The following is a 21,316-nucleotide window of genomic DNA, read 5'->3' as shown; positions in this document are numbered from 1 at the left end:
ACCTGTGTTGTCCACCCCCTCCCTCACTTGTACTCCTCTGCTTTGTTCCAACTCATCCCATGGACCCAAAGCATCTGGATTCCCTAGGGACAGGGTAATAAATTCTGGAGTGGCCCATGAGCCCGACTCCTTGGGTGCTGGGGAGGAGCAGGGTCCAAGAGCATCTTAGAGCTGATGGGCTTTCCTTGGCCGTGAATGAAGGCACCCTCATCTGTGAGGGGCTGTCATGCCATGGGCCTGGCCAGGCCCCTTAGGGCTGGCCATTAGAGAGGCAGAAGCCCTATCTACCCTTGTGTCCCTGAAGCCTGAAGACCCCCCTTAGGGTACACACAGCTCATTCCCACCATGACTGAACATGACTTCTAAGCCCCCAGCCACAGCTTCAGTTCATGTGTAGACAAGACCCTTGGTCTATGAGCCTTTCTTTTCAGGATGTCCATAGTAATGCCAGGCAGCCACCGCCCTAACCTTCCCCATGCCTGCTCCACCCAAGCTGTTTCTTTTTTTTTTCTCTTTTTTTAATGTTTTATTGTGAATTATGTGATAGTTTATATGGGAGAACATTAGCATTACATTCATCCTATCATATATCGTTTTATTGCCATGGTTACAATCCCCTTCATGCATCATCAACCAACCAAAGTATATACCCTGCAAGCCTGCCCCCAGTCATCAGCACACAGCCCCTCTCCCTCTCTGGGTCTAGAGTCCTCAGCCACTCCATCTCTCCATGTCATCGTCTCTGCCTCCATCTCAGGCATCACTACTTCTCTGGGTAGGGTCCCGCACTCCGCTCTTTTCCCTGATGGTCCCAGGGACCTCTGCTCCTGGACTACAAAGTCAATCACTCCCCTCCTTTTGCTACAAAACATCTACCTTTACATTACCAGTCCTCACAGTCAGTCCTGTTAACAATTATTCACTACTGTACCACAAGAGACCTATCCACATCTCCTTTCATCAGCCCCACCCAGATAGATTGCACACACTACTCAGTGGAGATTCTGCCTTCCTCCGTACCTTCTGGATCTAGGCTCCCTCTTGAAAGCTTGTAAGAAGCTGTTTCTTCTTGGCTGTAATTGCGTCCCATATTAATTCCCCTTCTCTTCATAATTAAAGAACATTGCCCATGTTAGCGACTTTACAGATCACTACCCCCACAGAGAGACAGGGAACACAGGGAGGCCATCCTCCATTGAGGCAGGGCTGGCTAACTCACCCTCCAGACATAAGTCACCATGATCAGTACTTGTCTCTGGAGGACTTAAACAGGAGAACCAAATTCATCCCCTATGCTTCACTCAAACCCAGACCCTCGGGGAATCTCAGCTTCTATCCCCAATCCCCATCAACATCACCCAGACTCCCCACCACCACGCTGTCTCATACCAGGGCTTCTTAAACACCTCTCATGGTTTATAGGGAAAACCCAGTGTGCTTGGGTTCTTGCCCACCAAGCCCTGAACTTGACCTCCCTGGCACCTTGGCTGCTGCTGCTACAAGCCCCAGAGAGACAAGGCCCAGTAACACCCCCTTCTCTTCTGTTCTGCAGACGCTCCAGCCTCGTCATCACAACCAAAATCTTCTGGGGTGGAAAGTAGGTGCAGCTTGGGGCCAGCAGGGAATGGGATGGGTTCTACTGAGACCCAAGTGGAAGGAAGGGGGATGGCTGAGTTCTACTGAGACCCGAGTGGAAGGAAGGGGGATGGCTGAGACCTCTTCTGGAAAGATAAGAGCCCGGTTCCCGGAGGGCAGGGGCTGGCATTGGCTCCCTGGCTTTACAAATGCAGGAGAGCAGCTTTATTTGGATTTTCTCTTTTCCTCTAACCAAATCTTTCTGTTTACCAGGGCCGAGACAGAGCGGGGTCTATCCAGAAAGCACATCATTGAGGGTAAGTTGGGGCTCTAACAGCACATGATCTCCTGAGTGTGGGGAACCCACTGTGGGTGTCTCAGAGTGGACCCCAGTCACACAGCACACGGTCTCCTGAATGTGGGGGACCCGCTGTGGGTGTCTCAGAGTGGACCCCAGTCACACAGAACATGGTCTTCTGAGTGTAGGGAACCCACTGTGGGTGTCTCAGAGTGGACCCCAGTCACACAGCATGCGGTCTCCTGAATGTGGGGGACCCGCTGTGGGTGTCTCAGAGTGGACCCCAGTCACACAGCACACAGTCTCCTGAGTGTGGGGAATCCGCTGTGGGTGTCTCAGGGGGGACCCGCTGTGGGTGTCTCAGAGTAGACCCCAGTCACACAGCACACGGTCTCCTGAATGTGGGGGACCCACTGGGTGTCTCAGAGTGGATCCCAGCTCCCCAGCTGTGTTTAGCGGCAGTCCAGTGGATTCTGACTCATGGCGACCCTGTGTGCAGAGGGTCTTTCCTCAGAGCTAGGCCCTCTCAGAAGTAGACTGCCAGGCCAGTGTTTGAGGCGCCTTAAGTGGGTCCAAACCACCAACCATTCAGCTAATAGCCAAGTGCTTAATCACTTGAGCCACTACTGGAATTCCAGCTACATAGTTGTTGTTGTTGCTGTTATGTGCCGTGGAGTTGGTTCTGACTCACAGCGACCCTATAAGGGTTTCCGAGGCTATAAATCTTTACGGGAGCAGAAAGCCTCATCTTTCTCCTGTGGAACAGCTGGTAGTTTCGAACTGCTGACCCTGAGGTTCGCAGCCCGATTCGTAACCACTATGCTACCAGAGCTCCTTAACTACATAGTGGAAGACCCCAAATCCTGGATGTTACCCAATGCCCTGGCCCAGCGTCTCCTTCCAGGGGCACTGGACAGACTCTTCATGGGGTAAGAGTGGCGGGCAGGGCAGGAGTGGCATATGGAGGGAGTGTGGCAGGTAGAGCCTGTGTCACAGGCCTGGTGTGAATCCAGACTCAGCCAGGTTGACTCAGTGACCGTGAGCAAGAGACATCTGTAAAATGGGCATAGCAAAGCCCCCACCTCCTGGGATTCAGCCCAGAGCTCTGCATGGGAAAGAAAGGCCGGATAGGAAAGCCATGTCTGTAGTTCAGTGGTCTTGTGACTTTTTCTGTTGATTTTCATTCACTCCATTAGGGGGAAAAAATCAGAAAACTAAGAGGGCTTGTTGCCCCACCACTGCCAGATCTGATACTTGTCTGTCAGCAGTCCATTCTGACCTGTTTCTGCCTGCCTAACACTAGCGCATAAGGAGCTCTGGTAGTGTAGTGGTTACGAATCGGGCTGCGAACCTTAAGGTCAGCAGTTCGAAACTACCAGCTGCTCCACGGGAGAAAGATGAGGCTTTCTGTTCCCATAAAGATTTACAGCCTCAGAAACCCTATACAGGGTCTCTATGGGTCGGAACCGACTCCACAGCACTTAACAACAACAACACTAGTGCACAGTTTGTGGATCTTGGACACCATGATCACATTGCTTTCCCTCTTATAATGAAGCCACCAGGGAGTCAAGGGGCTCCATGGAGGATGTGTATCTTTGGGGAACACACCCCAGTCAAGCACAAGACTTTTGGCCTGGGGTAGCCCCTTCCTGTAGAGATGGAAGCCAGGAGGGATTCTGTTTTGCACTCAAGAAGGGGGCCCAGTCTTCTCTCCAGAGCTATTAGCACTGCCCACACCCCAGCACCATCCAGAAATGCGTGACTCTTCAACTTGGGGCCACTTGTTGATTTCCATCTTTGTTTCTTTCCCTTTGTTCATTTTGGAAGGTGGGGAGCATAATGAACCCGCCAGCAGTAACTAGTAAGAGTCTGTTACCAGGTGACTGGGATGTTTCCTACGTACCTAAACCCCTCCATGTGTGCCCAGGCTCCCTTCACAGAGCCCTCTGCACACGCACCCCACCACAGTCCTTAGCCCAGGGCACCTGCGGTGCACTCATTCCCATCCTGACATTTCACACCTGACACCTCCTAAACTCTAGGTCTCTTTCCTCCGGTCTGTGGTGCGTGCCCAGGCACATTTGTGGAAGACGTTTAGTGGTGGTGACCCCTCACCCCGACTCCTCCCTCCCCAGGTCTGAAAGCCTCTCTGGAGCGGCTGCAACTGGAGTATGTGGATGTGGTGTTTGCCAACCGCCCAGACCCCAACACACCCATGGAAGGTAGGCACTCTCGGGAAGCCCCCGGGCCCAGCACCGTCACCATAGGGTGGAGCTGAGTTGATGAAGTGTTCTGGGTCTGAGGCTCTGATGCCAGCCTTGAAAGCAGGTGCCCATGCCAATAAAGAGGGAAACTGGGCTGGGCGTGTGGGAGGGGCTGAGACCTCCAGAAAGATAAGAGCCTGGTGCCTGGAGGGCACGGGCTGGCATTGGCCCCCTGGCTTTACAAATGAAGAAGAACAGCTTTATTTTGGGTTTTCTGTTTTCCTCTAACCAAATCTTTCTGTTTGGCAACTGAGGGCCTGCGTGTGCCTCTAAATGTTCCCATGTGCCTCTGGCACCCCCAGGCACAGTGGGCATCGCTGTCCTCACTCAGAGCTCACACCTGGGACCCCCCGTGCCCCTTCCTTGTTCAGAACTGTGTGGCTTGTTCTCTTCTCTCAGCTGTTAACCTTTGTAACTGAGGTCAACATGGAGTACCTCTTTGTCAAGCTTCCGGTCATTTTGTACTGGGAGGTTCCAGGGGTCCTTTGCTCGGTGCAGGGGTACAGCAGTAAATTATGACATAGAAGAGGAAGTCATGAAAAGTGGTTGGGGTATCTTTTGGCATTTGCAGATTCTTTCTACTCCTGTGTTCTCGGCCCCTCCCCTCTCCCCCATCTTCCTACTTCTGACATTTTCTCATTTATGCTTTGCTACTCCAGGGACTTGGAAAATTAAGTTGTATTCAAGTTATTTTTTCCATATATATATATATTGTTGTTAAGTGCCGTCGAGTTGGTTCTGACCCATGGTGACCCTGTATAGGGTTTCCAAGAAGCAGCTGGTGAGTTTGAACCGCTGGCCTTAAAGTTCAAACCGACTTGGCAGTCCAACACATTAGCGCCACACCAGGACTTCATATATATATATATGTATACGTATATATATACATATATACGTATACATATATACACCTACATACCTGTGGGTGTGTATATTTTGTAACAAAACGAATACTCTGTAAGAAGTAATTTGTGCATCCCACCCCCGTCCTTTGTCATCCACATCCCCACAGCTATAAACTCTGGTCTCTTTAAATCTTTCTTTTATCACCAGGGGACCCATTTAGTTCCTCCAAGTCCAGGACATTCATCATAGAAGGTACTCAGTACCCACAGCCCAAGTATTGACCCCTATGTCCCAGCTGCATTTTATGAGACAGTGTGTTTATTTACACGACTCTCTTCGCCACCCACCATGACAAACTTCTCTATAAAATGCATAAAAGAGATTAAAATGCCCCAGGAGGACATCTTGCAAATGAAAGGAAAAGCAAAGCGTTTTGGGCACCTGTGTCTCCCTCATCCTGTTCATGTGGTCATTCCATTCCTCATTCCTGTCCGTGCATGTCACCACCCCGCACCTGCTTGCATTGCCGATGTCCTCTCGGGTGGCTGACCCCTCGGGTGGCTGGCCTGTCCGCCAGGCCTCTTGATTTGGGGATGTCATGGTCAGTACCTAAAACCCTGGCCCTATGGGATACCAGGGGAAGGGCAGGGACAGACCAGGTTCCTTTAAGGAGGACCCCAAAACATGTGGACCCCAACACATCTTGCCTTTACCATAATCATGCTTTGTGAACACCCACCCACCCCCCGACCTATCCACAGCACAGTGACTCCTTGATGGACACAGCGTGTGGCCACTCATGTTTCCTCCTGTGACTGGGCCACCTGCCAGTAGCCAGACCTCTCCATCGAAATGAAATCATTTTCCTCCTGCAGAATGTGTACATAGATGAGCTTGTGAATCTACAACACTGGGAAGGCTATGGTTGTGTTTGGTCCCTCTGCCCTCCCCTAAACTCAAGGACCCCCAGGCTACCACACCAAGGCCGGGCATCCTGTTGGCACAGGAGTGTGATCTCCCTGGGAATGTGGTGTGTTCAATGGTAGAAGGACATGTGCTGACCAGCTAGGCACCTGGCACTGCCACCTGACCCCCTCCATGTAGTATTTGTAACACAGTGGGAGAGGCCTCGGTGGTTGGCAACAGCTGGAAGGATGCCCTGCTTCTTCTGTTCAACAGCATTAAATATTGAGGTGAAGGACAATTGCCCACAGTTGTCCATTTCTGGGGCTGCTGGGCAGAAGTGCAAGAGCCCAGGTTCCTATGAATGGGCACTTTGTCCATCTAGCCTACTTCTGCCCAGGACCCTCTGTCCCCCCAGAGCAGTCGGGGATCATGCGCAGGCTGACCGCATGGGAGGGCATCTATCTCAATGCATCATACAGTGTGGCTCCTTGGGTCTTCCAGTCAGAGAAAGCAGCGTGCGCGGGAGACAGAGTAAGGCTGGCGGACGGGGTCTCTTGGCTGCCCTCTCGCTGGCATGTGGACGCACTGCCTTGGCTAAAAAGAACTGGGAAGTTCCCTGCATGATCACAGGTGCCCCAAGAGTGTTTCTAAAAAATGGAACAAAGGAAGCCACGCACGAGCAGGCACAGAGTTTGGACGTGGACAGATGTTGCCGGGCCCTTCAGGTTCTCAACCTTCCCGATCAGGCTCTGCTCAGCTCCCTCAAGTCAAGCAACAGAGGCAGAGAGCAGGCGGCCTGGAGGTGGGCCCAGAGGGTTTGACAACCCTCCTGTGCTCTTCCCAGGATTTCCAGGGTCCCATCCCTGACTTGGAAGGAAGGACAGGACAGGGCTTGGCCTACAGCGTGGAAATGCGGAGTGAGTCTGATGAGACCACTCCTGACCAGGGCCCCAGCAACCTTGAGATGCTCTTGCAAAGCATAGACCTTAGCTACTATTTGTTGTTAGTGATCACTAACAACAACTACTGCTGTCGATAATAATAATAGATAGAAAATTAAAAATGAAACAATTGCGGGATAAAGCACTAGACCGCAAGGTCTATTTAAACCACAGCTTTCAAACTTACAGTGGTTCAAACTCACCAGCCACTCCTTGGAAACCTTTACAGGGTCACTATGAGTCAGAACCAACTAAAAGCACTTGATACCAACAACACTACTGAGGTGAAACTGAGCTCCATAGGGTTTTCAACGCTGGATTTTTCAGAAGGAGATACTCAGGCCTTTCTTCTGAGGTACCTCTGGATGAGTTCGACCCACCAGCATTTCAATGAGCAGCCACACAGGGCCTCCAATAGTAATAATGCAATTATAGTTGTTGTTGTGTGGAGTCGAGTCGGTTCCAACTCATAGCAACCCCAGTGTAGGGTTTCTGAGGCTTTATGGGAGCAGAAAGCCTCATCGTTCTCCCACAGAGTGACTGGTGGATTCGAACCACCGACCCTGCGGTCAACAACCCATGAGTAGTCCACTATACCCCTAGAGCTCCAAGGTATCATAAGAAAGTTCCTTATAATTTTACAAAGTGCATAGATACACATACTGCCTAGTAAGCGTTTTAAAGTGTAGGCCTTGGCCAAAGGAACTCCTGGGGACCGGGATAAGTGGGAAATCACACCCCAAAACAGAGTGGGAAACGTGCCCGGTTTAAACCCAGCGTCCTTCCTTCCTTTTTCCCCTCTCGCCCACTGCCCCATTTAAGGACCTCAGTTCATTCTGCAGCAAATCAGGAGTAAGCCACTCGGAAAGAAATGAACCAGTGTTACTTTGTTTTTAGAAACACTTGTCTTCCGACTTTCCTTTCCACACTGCACTTGACGTTTCTCCTTGCAAGCATTGTATTGTATTGTGAGACATCCACTGCGATGGCCTCACACCCTACACAGTGAAGAAGCATCCAAGGTGTTCACTTCAAGGCCAAGTTTTGTTTGAAAAATGACAACACTCCCAACAGCGAAATGGGGAGCTATCATTGGCTTATTTTTATTTCTCACAAATTCATTTGAGTAGTAGGAAGAATCTATTGTGTAACCAAAAGGAAGTCCCTCTTCTCTCATTTAGGATGGTGTGGTCTTTCGTTGGCAGAGTCTTTAGGCCCTTGGATTCCCTTCGGTTCAGTGTTCAGGTTGTCCCACTCCACAGCTTGGCTCTTCTCAGGAGAGGAGGGATCCTCCACCCTGGAAGCAGAGATTCTGGCCTGGGGATAACAGATCAAGGCTTTCCAGGCCTGCTCTTATTCTGTAGCCAGGAACTGACCCTCCAAGACCTGACCAGGGCTCCAGCCTGCAGCCCGCTGTCCCTGTATATGCTACCATGACCAGTTTATTCAGCTCTCTGGCTTCCAGTGAGAATTCCAAGTAGAAACAGACACACACAAGTGTTTGTTTACTTCCTGATGCAATTGGTCAATCTGATGGTAACTTCATACATTTATCTGGTTCTGCCCAAGTGATGGTGGCCCCTGATTCTTCTCCAAACTAGAGATTCTCAGTGGGGACATTAAGAATCTAGAATTCCATTCTTTAATCTTGCCTTCCCCTTGCCTACCCTAGAAATATCACAGTCCACCCATCCATCCCATCTTTCCAAGATTCCCCACAACCTGAAACGATTTGAGGAAACTACTTTCCAGATTAGCTTCCTTGTTTGCTGTTGGCTCCTTTCTTCCATCCTGGAGAGACCACCCTTCCATACGCACACATATATACACCCAACTTGGGAGCCAGGACGTACACTGCTTGCAAGATGTAATTGCAGCCTCTCCCTTGCCAGTGCCCTCCTGTAGTGTGCAGACTGTCCCCAGGCTGGGCTCCCAGCCCCCTCCCACCTGTCGTGTCCCCTTCTCTCATGACAGAGACTGTGCGTGCCATGACCCACGTCATCAACCAGGGGATGGCCATGTACTGGGGCACATCGCGCTGGAGCTCCATGGAGATCATGGTACGGTGACTGCTCGGGATGGGGCTGCTTCTGGGACACGCGTGGGTCATGGGTAAAGAGCTGGTAGCTGCCATAGTTTTGCTCACAGCTGCTTCATAACTGATACCAGGAGGAGAGGACAGCATGTGGATGGGGTGTTTATGGCTGCAGGCTATGAATCATGGGGAGACCTCGACTGGGACCCACACTGCATGGCCCTGAACAGTTGCCTCAGTTTTCCCACCTGCAGAACAAGACTGCTAGGAACACTTAACCCCTTCGCCTCCCTCTCACACACACGATGCGGTAGTTTCAAGGACTGTCTGAAACAGCAAGCCCTCAGTGGTGATGCCATGTTCACCTCTTGTAGGGCCTTGGTGAGCCAGGTGCGGTGAAAGGTAAGGGCTTGGGGCAGACTAACTCCCACTTCATCTTGATGAGGTGAGGGCGGCTGTTGTCCCATTTTTCAGATGTGGACATTGAGCCAAGACGGAAGGCCCCAGTTGTGCAACTCAGAGCCTGTGCTGCCTCGAAACAGGCCCCACTGCTAGGACCCTGGGCTTCCAGCCCACAATTCCTGCCGTTTCCACCTCACTTGATTTCCAGGAAAACACCCCATCGTTGTCATTTCTATCCTAGGGAGGCAGCAGAGACTGAGCACAACAGAAACTTCTCACTATTTCTGGGGTTTGCTGGGCAGGGTCAGCAGGAAGCCCTTGTTCTTCTCAGGGGAAGGTTCCTGAGGTAGAGGAGGCATGAAGGGGAAAGGTCTAAAGTAGGAGAGGCTGCCGTCCATCCCTGGAGAGCAAGGGTAGTGAAGGATGACCCTTCCCCTAGCCCAGAACTCCCAGTAGCAACTTGTCCCTGGGAAGGTGGGTTTTCTCCAAGGGTGAGACCCAGCTCTCTGCTTCACCAAAGTAATGCAATGGGTTTGTGGTTCAAGTTAAAAGTCCTGTGAGTCCTCCACCTCTATCCTTTGTAGAATTAGCCAATATCTAGTGTTTCCCTGACACCCCACTGAGCCAGCACCATACTCGCCAAGGGTCAGTTTCCCTATTCCCATTTTACTGATGGGGACACTGAGTCTCAAGCTAGACGGAACAGGGCAGCAGGCAGGGAGTCCCTAGGAGCTTTGAGTTAAAAGTCCCATAGAAGAGCTGTTGCTCCTATCCTTCCCAGGGTGCCTAACGGTCCGGTCAACGCAGTAACAGCAAGGCCAACAAGTTCTGAGAGCCCACTACAGGCCAGGCGCTGTTTGTTGTGAGAGCCGTGAACATAGCTCATTTGACCTGCGTGACACATGGAGAAAATGAAGCACCTAGCACTTAAGCTCGAAGTCACTGGGCCAGCAAGTGCCAACACTTAGGTCTCACTACTTCACAATGTTGTTATTGTTAAATGCCATCAAGTCAGTTCCGACTCATAGTGACTCTGTTTAGGATTTCTGAGGAATGTCTGGTGGGTTTGAACCACCAACCTTGTGGTTAGCCGTCCAGTGTTGATCCTACAGTGCCACACCAATACACTATACGTTTCCCTAGTCCCTTCCAGCCTTGGGGTTCCAAGACCAACCCCCTTTGCCAGAGCAGGTTGGGGCTGGGCGGGAAGTGAGGACAACCTGGCCAGCTCTTTCCTGGAAATGCCTGTACTTTCTGTTTTCCCGGCCATCCCCTTACCCCTTCCCTTTCCCCCAGGTAGGCCTCAGGCTGCTGATTAGTGAACTGACCAGCAGGGCCATCTCATGGTCTTTTGTCCCCACAGGAGGCCTACTCTGTGGCCCGGCAGTTCAACCTCATCCCGCCCATCTGTGAGCAGGCCGAGTACCACATGTTCCAGCGCGAGAAGGTGGAAGTACAGTTGCCGGAGTTGTTCCACAAGATAGGTGTGCCCCGCCCTGCCCCCCCCCCAGCCTGCTTGGCCAGAAAGAGGGTCTGGGTCTGACCTCGCCTGATCTCTCTCCCAGGGGTAGGTGCTATGACCTGGTCCCCTCTGGCTTGCGGCATCGTTTCCGGAAAATACGACAGTGGCATCCCACCCTACTCAAGAGCCTCCTTGAAGGTGACGGGGTGGGAACTGGCAGGGCCTGCAGTTTGGAGATGGGGGGCGGGTCTTTGGACAGGTGACCTGGCCACAGCGGCTGGGGTCAGAGCCATGGGACAGGCCCTGGATGAGGCTGTTCCTTTTCCCCACTTGCCTCTGTGATTCTACATTCACAGCCTGAGCAGAGTCCACAGATTACACATGGGAGTCCCCTCCTCCATGCACCACCCGCCCCCATACTCTGTCTAAGAGCTCTGAAGTTGAACTCGGTGCTAGGGGCTTCAGGGCCTCTCAGGTGATCCCTGGGACAAGACACACACACACACACACACACACACACACACTTACCACTAGGATTTGAGGGATGAGGAGTAGGCCCAGTCAGACCCGACACTGGAACCCTGGCCACAGGCCCTCCCCCTCCTCAACCCACAGCCAAGTCAGGGAACCCCCTGGGAGACATTGGATCCTGAGGGAGGGTCCTGTAGTCCCCAGCCCAGGCCAATCCCGACACCAGCTTCTGGAAGTCAGCACGTCCACTACAGTGTCTGGCAGCTCCAGCTCCAGGCTCACCCCCCTTCTGCCTCCTACCTGACACACAGGCTTAGTTAGGCGTGCGGAGGGGGAGGGACGCTGCCCTGGTTCTGAGTGGGGATGAGAGCTGCTGTTTAGGGGACAAGAAGGATCTGGAAGGTAAATGTATACAGAGGTCTAAGTAACCTTCCCTCACCTGTGAACATCCCCCCTCCCCACCCCCACCAGGGCTACCAGTGGCTGAAGGACAAGATTCTGAGTGAGGAAGGCCGACGTCAACAGGCCAAGCTGAAGGAGCTTCAGGCCATCGCCGAGCGTCTGGGTTGCACCCTCCCCCAGCTGGCCATCGGTAACGGCTGGGATCAGAGAGAGGATGGGGGTCCTGGGCAGTGTCCCCCAGCTGGCCATAGGTGTAGGGTCAGGGCAGTGTCCGTGAAATTATGACAGGGATCTGTAAGTACCCGAAACACCCCTCCATCAGCCAGCTATGGGTACAGGACCTGTGTCCCTGAGAAAATGGGGATCCTGAGCTGCCTTCCATCAGTCATCCATGGGTCATCAGGCTCCCACATCCATGGGAAAAGGACTGGGTCCCTGACCACTTGCACCGTCTCTCCACCAGGAGGCAGTCAGTGGCCTTCCTTCCAGGCTCCCCTTGGGCAAAGCCCACACCCAACACTGCTGAGGAGCTGGGCACTAAGCACTGATTTTGCTAGGTCCCCCCTGTGGGCACCTTTGACCCCCAGACCAAAAAGCAGGATTTCTGTAACTAAGTGTTTGGGGGGCAGAACCAAAAAGGGCCCTGCAGTAATTGTGTCCCCTCACCTGCACCCTTGCTGTCCAGCCTGGTGCCTGAGGAATGAGGGGGTCAGCTCCGTGCTCTTGGGGGCTTCCAACGCAGACCAACTGATGGAGAACATCGGAGCAATACAGGTGAGCTCAGGGCCTGCTGAGCAGGACTCGGGGTCCCCGACCCTCTCTGTCCAGCCTTGGTCACTGAATGCCTACGGTGTGCCAAGCACTGGTCTAGGTGCCTGGGGTGCATCGTGACGTGGTCCCTGCTTTTGAGAAGCTCACTTTCCAGTAACGGAGAATAAACACTATAAATGCAAGGAATACATAGACGATGATCTATCTGTATTAGACATGGTAAGCACATGGTGCAAGGTAGGGGACACAGGAAAGCCCGATCAGGGCAGGAGCGAAGTGGAGGCATGGACCCCATTTTAAGGGGCTTGTTGTAAGAGTAAGCATGTGAGAATGTGGCATTTGCGCAAAGGCTTGGAGGAGTGGAAGTGAATGTGGGAATTCTTGGGGAAGAAGGTTTCCAGGCAGTGGGATTCACAATGCAGAGTGGAAGCAAGTTTAGCACAACCAAGGAAAACAAGGAGGTCCGAGGGCTGGCACAGAGGGGAGAGGGCTCAGAAATGAAAGACACAGACCCCCAGAGCCCCATCCCTCTCTCTGGAGTCCCTGGGTGGTGCAGAAAGATTGGAGAATCAAGTCCACCCAAAGGCACCTGAGAATAAAGGCCTGGCTGTCTACTTCTGAAAAATCAGCCATAGAAATCCCTGTGGAGCCCAGTTCTACTGTGACACACCTGGGTTCGCCATGAGTCCAAGTGGACTCGACAGCAACTGTCTGTTTTTGTTTTTGTTTTTCTCTCTGACTGAGTGGAGACTAGACTTTGTGAAGAAAAGAAGCAGAGAAGTAACTGTACTCTCCCAGGGGAAGGGTAGGTGGGTGGGAGATGGGAGAAGTGTTAGATTCTGGATACTTTTTTCAAGTGGGGTGGATAGAATTGGCCGACAAACTGAACGTAAAGAGAAGAGAGAAAGGAACCAAAGACACGCCCAGGGTTTTGTCTTTGAAGTATTGCTGCCTTCAAGGCAGGGAAGGCAATTTGGAAGTGTGGAAATCAGGCATTCAGGCCTTGCAATCTGCATGTTCTACCCCCATCACCTTTCTGGAAGGTTCTAGACACCTGGAATTTGTGAGGAGAATATAAGCCAGGGCACGTTCCCTATCTTCCAGATGGAGCCCAGATGTGGTCAGGTAAAGCTGGACCCGTTTTGTGGGTGGGACTCTCATCTGCCCTTGTCTTTACATGCAGGTCCTTCCAAAATTGTCGTCTTCCATTATCCATGAGATCGATAGTATTTTGGGCAATAAACCCTACAGCAAAAAGGACTACCGATCTTAAGAAGCCCCAACCCCGGCCGCTTGGACACTTTTCTTCCCCTCCCAGTCTCTGTTCGCTCGCTCTCGCTCGCTTAAGCTGTTTTGAAGCCAAGTGAAGAGTGTGGTTTGCATCCAAAAGACACAACAGACAAGAGACCGCTGGGACTTGGAGCTGGGGAACCAGCCAATTGGGGAAGGACATTCAGGGGTCATTGCTCAAAAGAAGAAACTTGTCTCCTCCCTTCTCGGCCCTGTACCCACACTCCCTAAGCAAGGCCCAGGGACCATTGCCAGGAATCCCCCACCTGGAGCTGAGAGCAGGGAGAGTGGTGCTGTGAAAAGCAAGCAGGCCTGGCTCTTCCTGTGTCCACTCTGCTAGGGCCTAGGCTTTGGAGGCAGGGCCTTCCCCACTGGGGGCTTCCCCCAACCTTCTCCCAAGGTTTCCAATACTTTCTTCTGCTCTCCCCTTCCCCGTTCCCACACCCCTCCATCTCAGCAGTGGCCGGCCTGTCCATATTGACCCTTAACCCCCACCCTGCGCCCTTGCTGGCAGGGGCAGGGGTCTCAGGGGGATTGGCTCTGTAGTTTGAGACTTACTGAAAGTTTTGAGTCTGATTTCCAGCTCCTGGCCACACTGGTCAGGACTGGTGAGCCCTAGATCAGGAAGGCCTGGGTGGAGCACTCATAGGGTGGCAGTAGGGGGCTGGTGGAGAAGGTTCCCCTGCCCTCTCCTGACCCTGTCTGACCTCACGACCAGTTGCCCACTCCAGAAGTGCCAAGGTAGAGCATATCTTTGCAGGACTGTGTCCGCTGACCATGCCAGGGTAGGGATACTCTCCTCCTGGCCTCGGAGATTGTAGCTCCAGGTGGTGGATTTAGGGTCTGCAGACAACATGCTTTGACTTTTCTAGTGAGGGGGTGACCTGGCCTGCACAGCTGCCACCCCTCCCATCAGAGAAGAGCTCTGAGAACTTGACACTGGAGGCCCTGTCTCTCAGAACAGAGTGAGGGGCACATCTTGGGGTGCTCTAAGAGCTTCCAGATGCTTGGGGCAGATGGGCACAAATCCCTGAGGGACACAAACGGTTAAGCACTCTACTACTAACTGAAAGATTGATAATTCAAACTGCCCCCCACCCCCGAGGTGCCTCAGAAGACAGACCTGGTGATCTGCTTCCAAAAGGTCACAGCCTTGAAACCTTATGGAGTACAGTTCTACTCTGACACACACAGGGTCGCAATGAGTCAGAACCAAGTCGATAGCAAGTGGCTTGGTTTGGTTAGGACAGATGAACAGTGAGTGCTGCCCCCAAGACCCACGTACTACATCCTCAAGGGACAGATGGCGGGAGGGGCATTCCCTTCCCCTCCCTCAACTTCAGTGTTCTCCCAGCTTGGAAGAGGCTGAAGAGACAGAGGGAGGATGGGGCTAGAACTTTCTGGTTCCATGGGAGGGGCTTACGGCCAGATAGATGCTCAGCCTTATGGTACTAATCATCCCAGCAGCCTTTGCTGGCTTTGTGGGAGTGGGGCTCTAGGCCTCACTGCTCACCCCCTTCCCACCCCGCCAGCCAGCACCTGTAGTGATAGTGCCCCACCCTCCCACACCCACACATAGGGGGTGAGGGGGCGGGGGCAGGCCCAGCTACTCCTCTTTACTCTTCAGGAAGCTGTTCTGGAATGCTCCTCCCTGCCCAGCCCACCCTGGCTGGGTTGACACTGGTAAGCCTGGCTTTAGAAAAGCCACCAGGTGAGGAGGTGGGTAGGGGCGTGGCTTCCTTCACTGTCCACTTGATGCTGATCCCTGGCGTCAGACCCTCCCCCTGGCCTTCCTCTCCAAGCTCCCTCCTAACAGCACCAGGAAGACCACCCCACACCATCCCACAGCTGGCCAGAGGGCAAAGTCAATGTCTCATCCCTGAGCTGGCAGGAAGAACGCTCACATTGGCTTCCTTTTACACTGGCCCCCTCAGGCCCTGCCCTCTGTTGGAGGCAGAGGGAGGAATGCAGCACACCTAGGAGCCACACCACAGCCACACCTCCCCACACCTGGGGAGGTGTTTGCCAAACCAAGGGAGACAGGCATCAACCCCAGCTGGGCCAGGGCTGAAATGCAGGCGCACCAGGTCACTGTTCTGAGGGGTTCTGCTTCCTGGGGACCTTTCCCCTAACTGACTCCTGTAGAGTAGGTGCGAGGGGAACAGAACTCAGACCTGGAGTCACTGAACCTGGGAAGGGACACCCAACCCCTGGCTGGGCAGCTCCCTGCCTGCCCTCCATCTGGTTCTGAGGGGGACCCAGGAGAAAAGTCCTCCAGGAGCTTCCTGTGCTGCTGCCAAGCAGCCTTAGCCCCTTTGCAGGGTCCCCACCCTCGGTGAAGAGGTTTGTCCCACTGGATCCCCACCTGGGCCCAGGTTGGGGGGTTCACAAAGCACGACACCCCACTTTCCCATCTGAAACGCTGTTTGTCAAGTCCAAGTTCGAGAGGAACGACGGAGTGGCATGCTCCGTGGCCCATTCTCTTCAAGTCCTGTAAATACCGTGCTGTTCTGGCCCCCTTTTTATTGACGACTGTGGTTCCCACGCTAACTGCATCCCTATTAGGCACAGACTACTGTTCGCCTCGCGCTTCCAGACGCGCCAGAGACGGAGACACAGCCACTGTATTTATGAATGACGAAATAAAATCAAGCCCGGTGGTCTCCTTGGCTCTGCTCTCTCACTGCCCTGAGCTGGGGGGATGGGGCTCCAGGCACGGAGCCAGTACAACTGGGGCTGGGGGAAGGGCAGCAAGAGAGGAGGGGAGGGGTGGTCAGAAGACCCCACATCTCTCAGGTGGCTCAACCCAGGGGTCCATGAGGATTGGAGGTACCTCTTCCCATCACCCCCTAACACACTGGTTACTGGGAAGCTGTTGTTCGCACGTGTGACAGGTTGGAGGATCTGGGCCTGTGATTCTCTAATGTACCACCCAGTACCACCCAGCTACTCTATTGTTGGCGTTCCCCTTGGTCCCAATAAGCTCCTTGGCCATGTGGGGTCAAGTCTTCTCAGGTGGAAGAGGCATCGGCTAACACCCCCAGAGCTCCTCTCATCAGAAATCAGTGACTCAAGAAAACTGTCTCAATCCTTTCCCAAAGGATTTATTAAAACACAGAAAACCAAAACATACACACAGAGTACAAAGTAAATGTGATTGTGTCGGCTAATCTGTCAACCCTCCCACGGGGCCGGGCCATGGAGGGTAAGGACTGGACAAGTCAGCTCCAGGGGGTACTCAACTTCCAAAGCTCAGGAACCCTCGCGCCTGCCCTCACCCCTGCCAGCCTGGGCCTGGGTTCCCTCCCAGGACAAGGGACCAGGTCCCCAGCACACTGGGACAGACATAGGAGAGGTGGGTGGTAGCTGGGCTCCATCCTCCTGCCCTCCCTCCATTCCCATCATCAGGCTGAGGGGAAGCAGTGGGGTTCCATCTCTACATGGGGAGCTCAAGACACACACACACACCCAACAGGACCTTTCTGGGTTATCGTACCTAAAAAAATACTTTGTTTAAAAAAAAAAAAATCTGAAAATTAAGAAAAAAACACAACATCGCCAATGACTTTGGGCTGATGATCCACAATCTGTATTGGGGATCTGTGGAACGAGCCAGTGCCAGCTTTCTCTACCCACGCTGTGGTTTGTAAAGGGGATCCAGAGGAGAACATCCAACCTGGGCAGTGGCCCCAAGACAGTGGAGAGAGAAGTGGTCAGCTCGGCCTCCAGCCCAGTCCCTTCCCATGCACATCATCCTCCTAAGCATACACAAGAGGTGTTGGGGTGGGTATTCCCCAGCCCCAGCCCACGTTCCGTATGACCACAGAGCCCTGGAGTCCAAGATGTGGGAGCGGGACTGCAAGTGTCCCTAGTCCAGGACTTCCGCTAACCCCCATCTGGGCAGGGGTGTACCCAGATGGCCCTGGGAAAGGCCCATCAGTTACAGGGAAGGCAGTTACTCAGCTAACTGGTCTCAACAGGAAGTCCTGGCTCCCCCACCCCCTCAACCCCAGTCGAAACTAACTATGTTAGTTTCAGGGACCTGTTCCCACATGGTATGTCTCAGGGAGAAGGAGCTTCTGTGTCCAGTGTTTACAAGAAAGAAGCCCTCAGGACACCTCATTGTTAAGTGCTATTAAGTCCGTTCCAAGGGCATAGGGGTTCCCAGGAGAGGCTGGTGGGTTTGAACTACCAACCATGTGGTTAGCAATCTAGTGCTTATCCTACAGTGCCACACCAGGACTCTAGACACCTCATTACCAACAAGCAATGCCTTCCGAGGCCTTTGGCCCAAAGGTGGCCCAACAGAAATCCTACTCAACACTGGGCTAAATCATAACATAGCTGGAAAGAAATCTAGTGCCTTGGGATCCTCTTGCAAACAAGGATCCAAATTCTCCCAGCAGCAGAAGCCAAGTCCAGCCCAAAGATGCCACAGGCAGCAGACGCCACCCACCCCCACCGCTATCCCCAGCATTTTGGCAGGGTAACCAATAAACCAGAAGATAACAGTCTGAAGACGCTTTTTCCTCTCCCAAACCAATCCAGCCAACCCGACCCGTGCTGAACAGCAAGGCAGCAGGAGCAGTGCCCGACCCCAAGCACAAGGACCTCCCGGGAACCTGAGGGCAGCTGCTAGCCTGGTGGAGGAAGAGGACAAAGCGAGAGAAGGCTCCTGGGAAGGAAGGGTGGCACTACAGCCAGGAAGAGTGGTGCTCTTTCCAGCAAGGCAACCCCAGGGCTACCAAACAGGGAGGGGAGACTCTCAGGGTCCTAGGTTGAGGACAAGCTGAGATGGATCACCTCACTGGGGTCTGGAGCAGGAGGCACTAGCCACAGGACACAGCACAAGAGAATTGGCAGGGTAACAGGGCCATCAATGCAACACACGAGTCCCCAAGCCTGCGCTACCCTCCTAAGCTTGTGCACCCTCCATTGGTGTCCCCCTTGGGCAGGGCCAGGATACTCCCATTCTGTCACTGCCACCTAGGGGAGTGACTAGGATGGAAGGGACACTGGGGGTCCAGCCCCGCAACCCCAGGGATTCAAAAAGAGCCATTTTACAGATGAGGACATGTGAGGTTCAGGGAATAAGCAATTGCCTAGGCCCAAAGTCACAAGGACAGAACCAAGACGGCACCACCAGCCTCTCACCTCCAGAGGGAACTAAGTACAAGTCCCTGTAGGTACCCTGTTCCCACCCCATCCCCCGTGTCCCCCTAGGCTTGTTTCTCACTAAGCCCCTACCCTACCCTCACAGGATTCTGCACCAAGAGATGGAGGCCCACCTCCACCCCTGTGCCAGGGACACTCCCAGGGGAGGACCACCCATTCAAGACCCCTTCACTTGAGCCATTCCATGGTTCCACCGGTTGGGGTGAAGTGAGCTGGACTGCTAAGGTCAAATGAGAGGCCATCGGGTCCAGTCCCCTGCATCTGACAAAACCTCTTCAAGACAAGTTACAATCTATGGAGGGCAGCTGTGACCCCTTTCCAGACAACAAGAGCACCCTACCAAGGCATCTCAGGGGCAGAAGAGCAAGGGTAAGTCCAGGCTGGTGGGGGGGAGGGAGGGGAGGGGAGGGCAATGAAACTGCACAGAGGAGGAGGTATCAGCCCCTGCGAGACAAGGCTCACAGTCATACCCACCCACAGCCCTGCAAAAGGCAGCTCCTTCCTGTAGGAGCCTCCACTCTGAGACTACAAGTCACTCCCCACCTCCAGGACTGCACACTGAGCCTGCCACACCAACCATGGCAAAAGGCCCTCTGCTGGACAGGACAGAGGCCAGGGCCTGCAAGACACACTAGGACAGGACAGACACCTGCCAAGAGAGGTGACGATATGCCAGTGATCTGTCAGGCAAGGGGTAGGGAAACGTCAGCCAGCTGGACAGCCCTCCAGTGCTGGGAGCTGCCCCAAGTGGGCAGGGGTCTAGGCAGAGGCTCAGCTCCATAAACAGACAAGAAGGTAAGCCACCTGGGGGGCTTCCAGTGGGGACAGTCCACAGGGCAGCAGCAGGACTTCCAGAAGCTTCCCTTCCAGTCTGGTGCCGATGATAAAGAGAGAGACGTTAGTGCTGTGAGGTCAGACTCCTCCAGACTTCATACAACTTTTATCAACTCAAACGTCCAATTCTTCAATAAGAATGTGCAAAAGATGTACAAATAAGTGAGTTCTCATCTAGGAAGCCGTTCTGGACAGGGTGACCAAGGGTTAAGTCTAGGTGGCTGAGGATGTGGTGGCTGCGTGGAAGAACACTTGAATTGTGGTGAGGTGGCACTTCTGGGGTCTGGCTCAGCCAGGCTGGCCTCCTCCTCCATGTGATGGCATGACTCGGTTTCCCTTTGGTCCCCAGGTGGCACCGGCTCCAAAAAAGGCGGTAGCTTTTCTCTTCCATGGGGGTCGGGCAGGTGGCCTGCCAGGCGTGGCTGTAAGAGGCAGATGGGGTTACACAGCCAGTTTACCCTCATAGGTTTATCACACCCAGGTATGCTCAGAGGGGGCTCCCAGGCCAGACCTCCCAGCCACAGGCCCTGAGCCAGGCCTCGGACTACACCCGGGGGACCAGTGCAACCCCCCAGGAGTGGTGTACAGCAGGGCCAGCCAGTCTGGAAGCTCCTCCGGTGTCTCCACCCTCAGCAACAATCATTACAGGGGAAGACAGGGCTTGGTGGAGACTGGCAGCCCAGTGGAGGTGACTAGCCAAAATAAGCTCCCTCTCCCAGTCGGCAGCACTGAACAGTGCCCAGCCCCCAGGCCCTAGGCAGGGAGTGGAGTGTAAGACAAGAGTGATGTCCTAAGTTGCCTACCACTCAGCAGGGCAGTGGGAACAGGGCCAGGGTCTTGGCTGAGTGTGACAGTCCCCGATCCCTCTGCCCATGGACACACATGCAGATGGTCACACGTATCATAAAAAGAGCACTGGCCAGTCCAGCACCCAGGAAGTCTCTGGCAAAAGGCGTCAATTGGAAGGGCTGCAGGCTAGCCATCATCTAAGACCTTCAAAGCCCAGAATTCCAACAGGAAGGGTTTTCAATGCTTAGGGCCTTAGGGACACGAAGCAGGTGTATGCCCCAGGGCCAGCACTAGCCAGGCCTGTTCTGTGGAGCTGAGGGGTGGAGGGTGGCCTTACCTCAGCTGGAAAGGAGCCTTGCAGCAGAGGGAAGTCTCTGGGCCGACTAGATATCTGTGAAGAGATATAGTGCACCTCACTGGCCCAGTGCCTCGGTGGGCAGGCCGGGGCCCCGTGGGGCACCCTGTGCATGCTGCCCGGAAGCGGACGGGCACCTACCGGTTACATAGGGCCCCAGGGGCATCTGGTTGTAGTTGACAATCCCTCCCGGTCCAGGGCCCCGGAAGTTGGGCCCAAAGTTGTTGTTGTACATCTGGGAGGAGCCGAAAGCACCCTGGAGGTAAGGACCAGCTTTAAAGGTCAAGTCCCTCAAACCAAGGGAGTTTGGGGAGCTCGGACAGGGCATGAGGGCAAAGGCTGACCTGCTGGATGGTGGGGTCACCGCCACGGTTGGTCAGGCGGCTCAGGATGCTGCGCTCAGACATCTGGAGGCGGGCAGCCACTGGGGGGATGCGGGACAGCATGGAGGGCAGGCGCGTCACGTCTGCCTTCATGTCACTCAGCAGCTCCTCCAG

General features: G+C 53.8%; 1 protein-coding gene across 4 annotated transcripts in view; it reads left to right on the top strand.

Annotated features, from left to right (window-relative positions):
- The window catches only part of KCNAB2 (potassium voltage-gated channel, shaker-related subfamily, beta member 2), a 73,958-nt gene extending 60,184 nt beyond the window's left edge, over positions 1 to 13,774 (top strand). For 3 of the 4 annotated variants that reach the window (XM_006876916.1, XM_006876915.1, XM_006876914.1), the window contains 9 exons: positions 1,553 to 1,597; positions 1,849 to 1,892; positions 4,012 to 4,098; positions 8,808 to 8,893; positions 10,634 to 10,754; positions 10,836 to 10,930; positions 11,675 to 11,795; positions 12,291 to 12,379; positions 13,560 to 13,774. In XM_006876916.1, coding sequence (XP_006876978.1) covers positions 1,553 to 1,597; positions 1,849 to 1,892; positions 4,012 to 4,098; positions 8,808 to 8,893; positions 10,634 to 10,754; positions 10,836 to 10,930; positions 11,675 to 11,795; positions 12,291 to 12,379; positions 13,560 to 13,649 — 778 coding nt within the window. In that variant the 3' untranslated portion in view covers positions 13,650 to 13,774. Of the gene's footprint in view, positions 1 to 1,552; positions 1,598 to 1,848; positions 1,893 to 4,011; positions 4,099 to 5,193; positions 5,239 to 8,807; positions 8,894 to 10,633; positions 10,755 to 10,835; positions 10,931 to 11,674; positions 11,796 to 12,290; positions 12,380 to 13,559 lie in introns of all 4 variants that reach the window. The other variant, XM_006876913.1, reaches the window with a different exon arrangement.
- Positions 13,775 to 21,316: the final 7,542 nt, after the last annotated feature.

Source organism: Chrysochloris asiatica, unplaced genomic scaffold (assembly GCF_000296735.1).
Source record: "Chrysochloris asiatica unplaced genomic scaffold, ChrAsi1.0 scaffold00425, whole genome shotgun sequence".
Classification (NCBI taxonomy): Eukaryota; Metazoa; Chordata; class Mammalia; order Afrosoricida; family Chrysochloridae; genus Chrysochloris; species Chrysochloris asiatica.
Note: the sequence above shows the minus strand (reverse complement) of the source record. Positions and strands in the feature narration are given on the sequence as shown.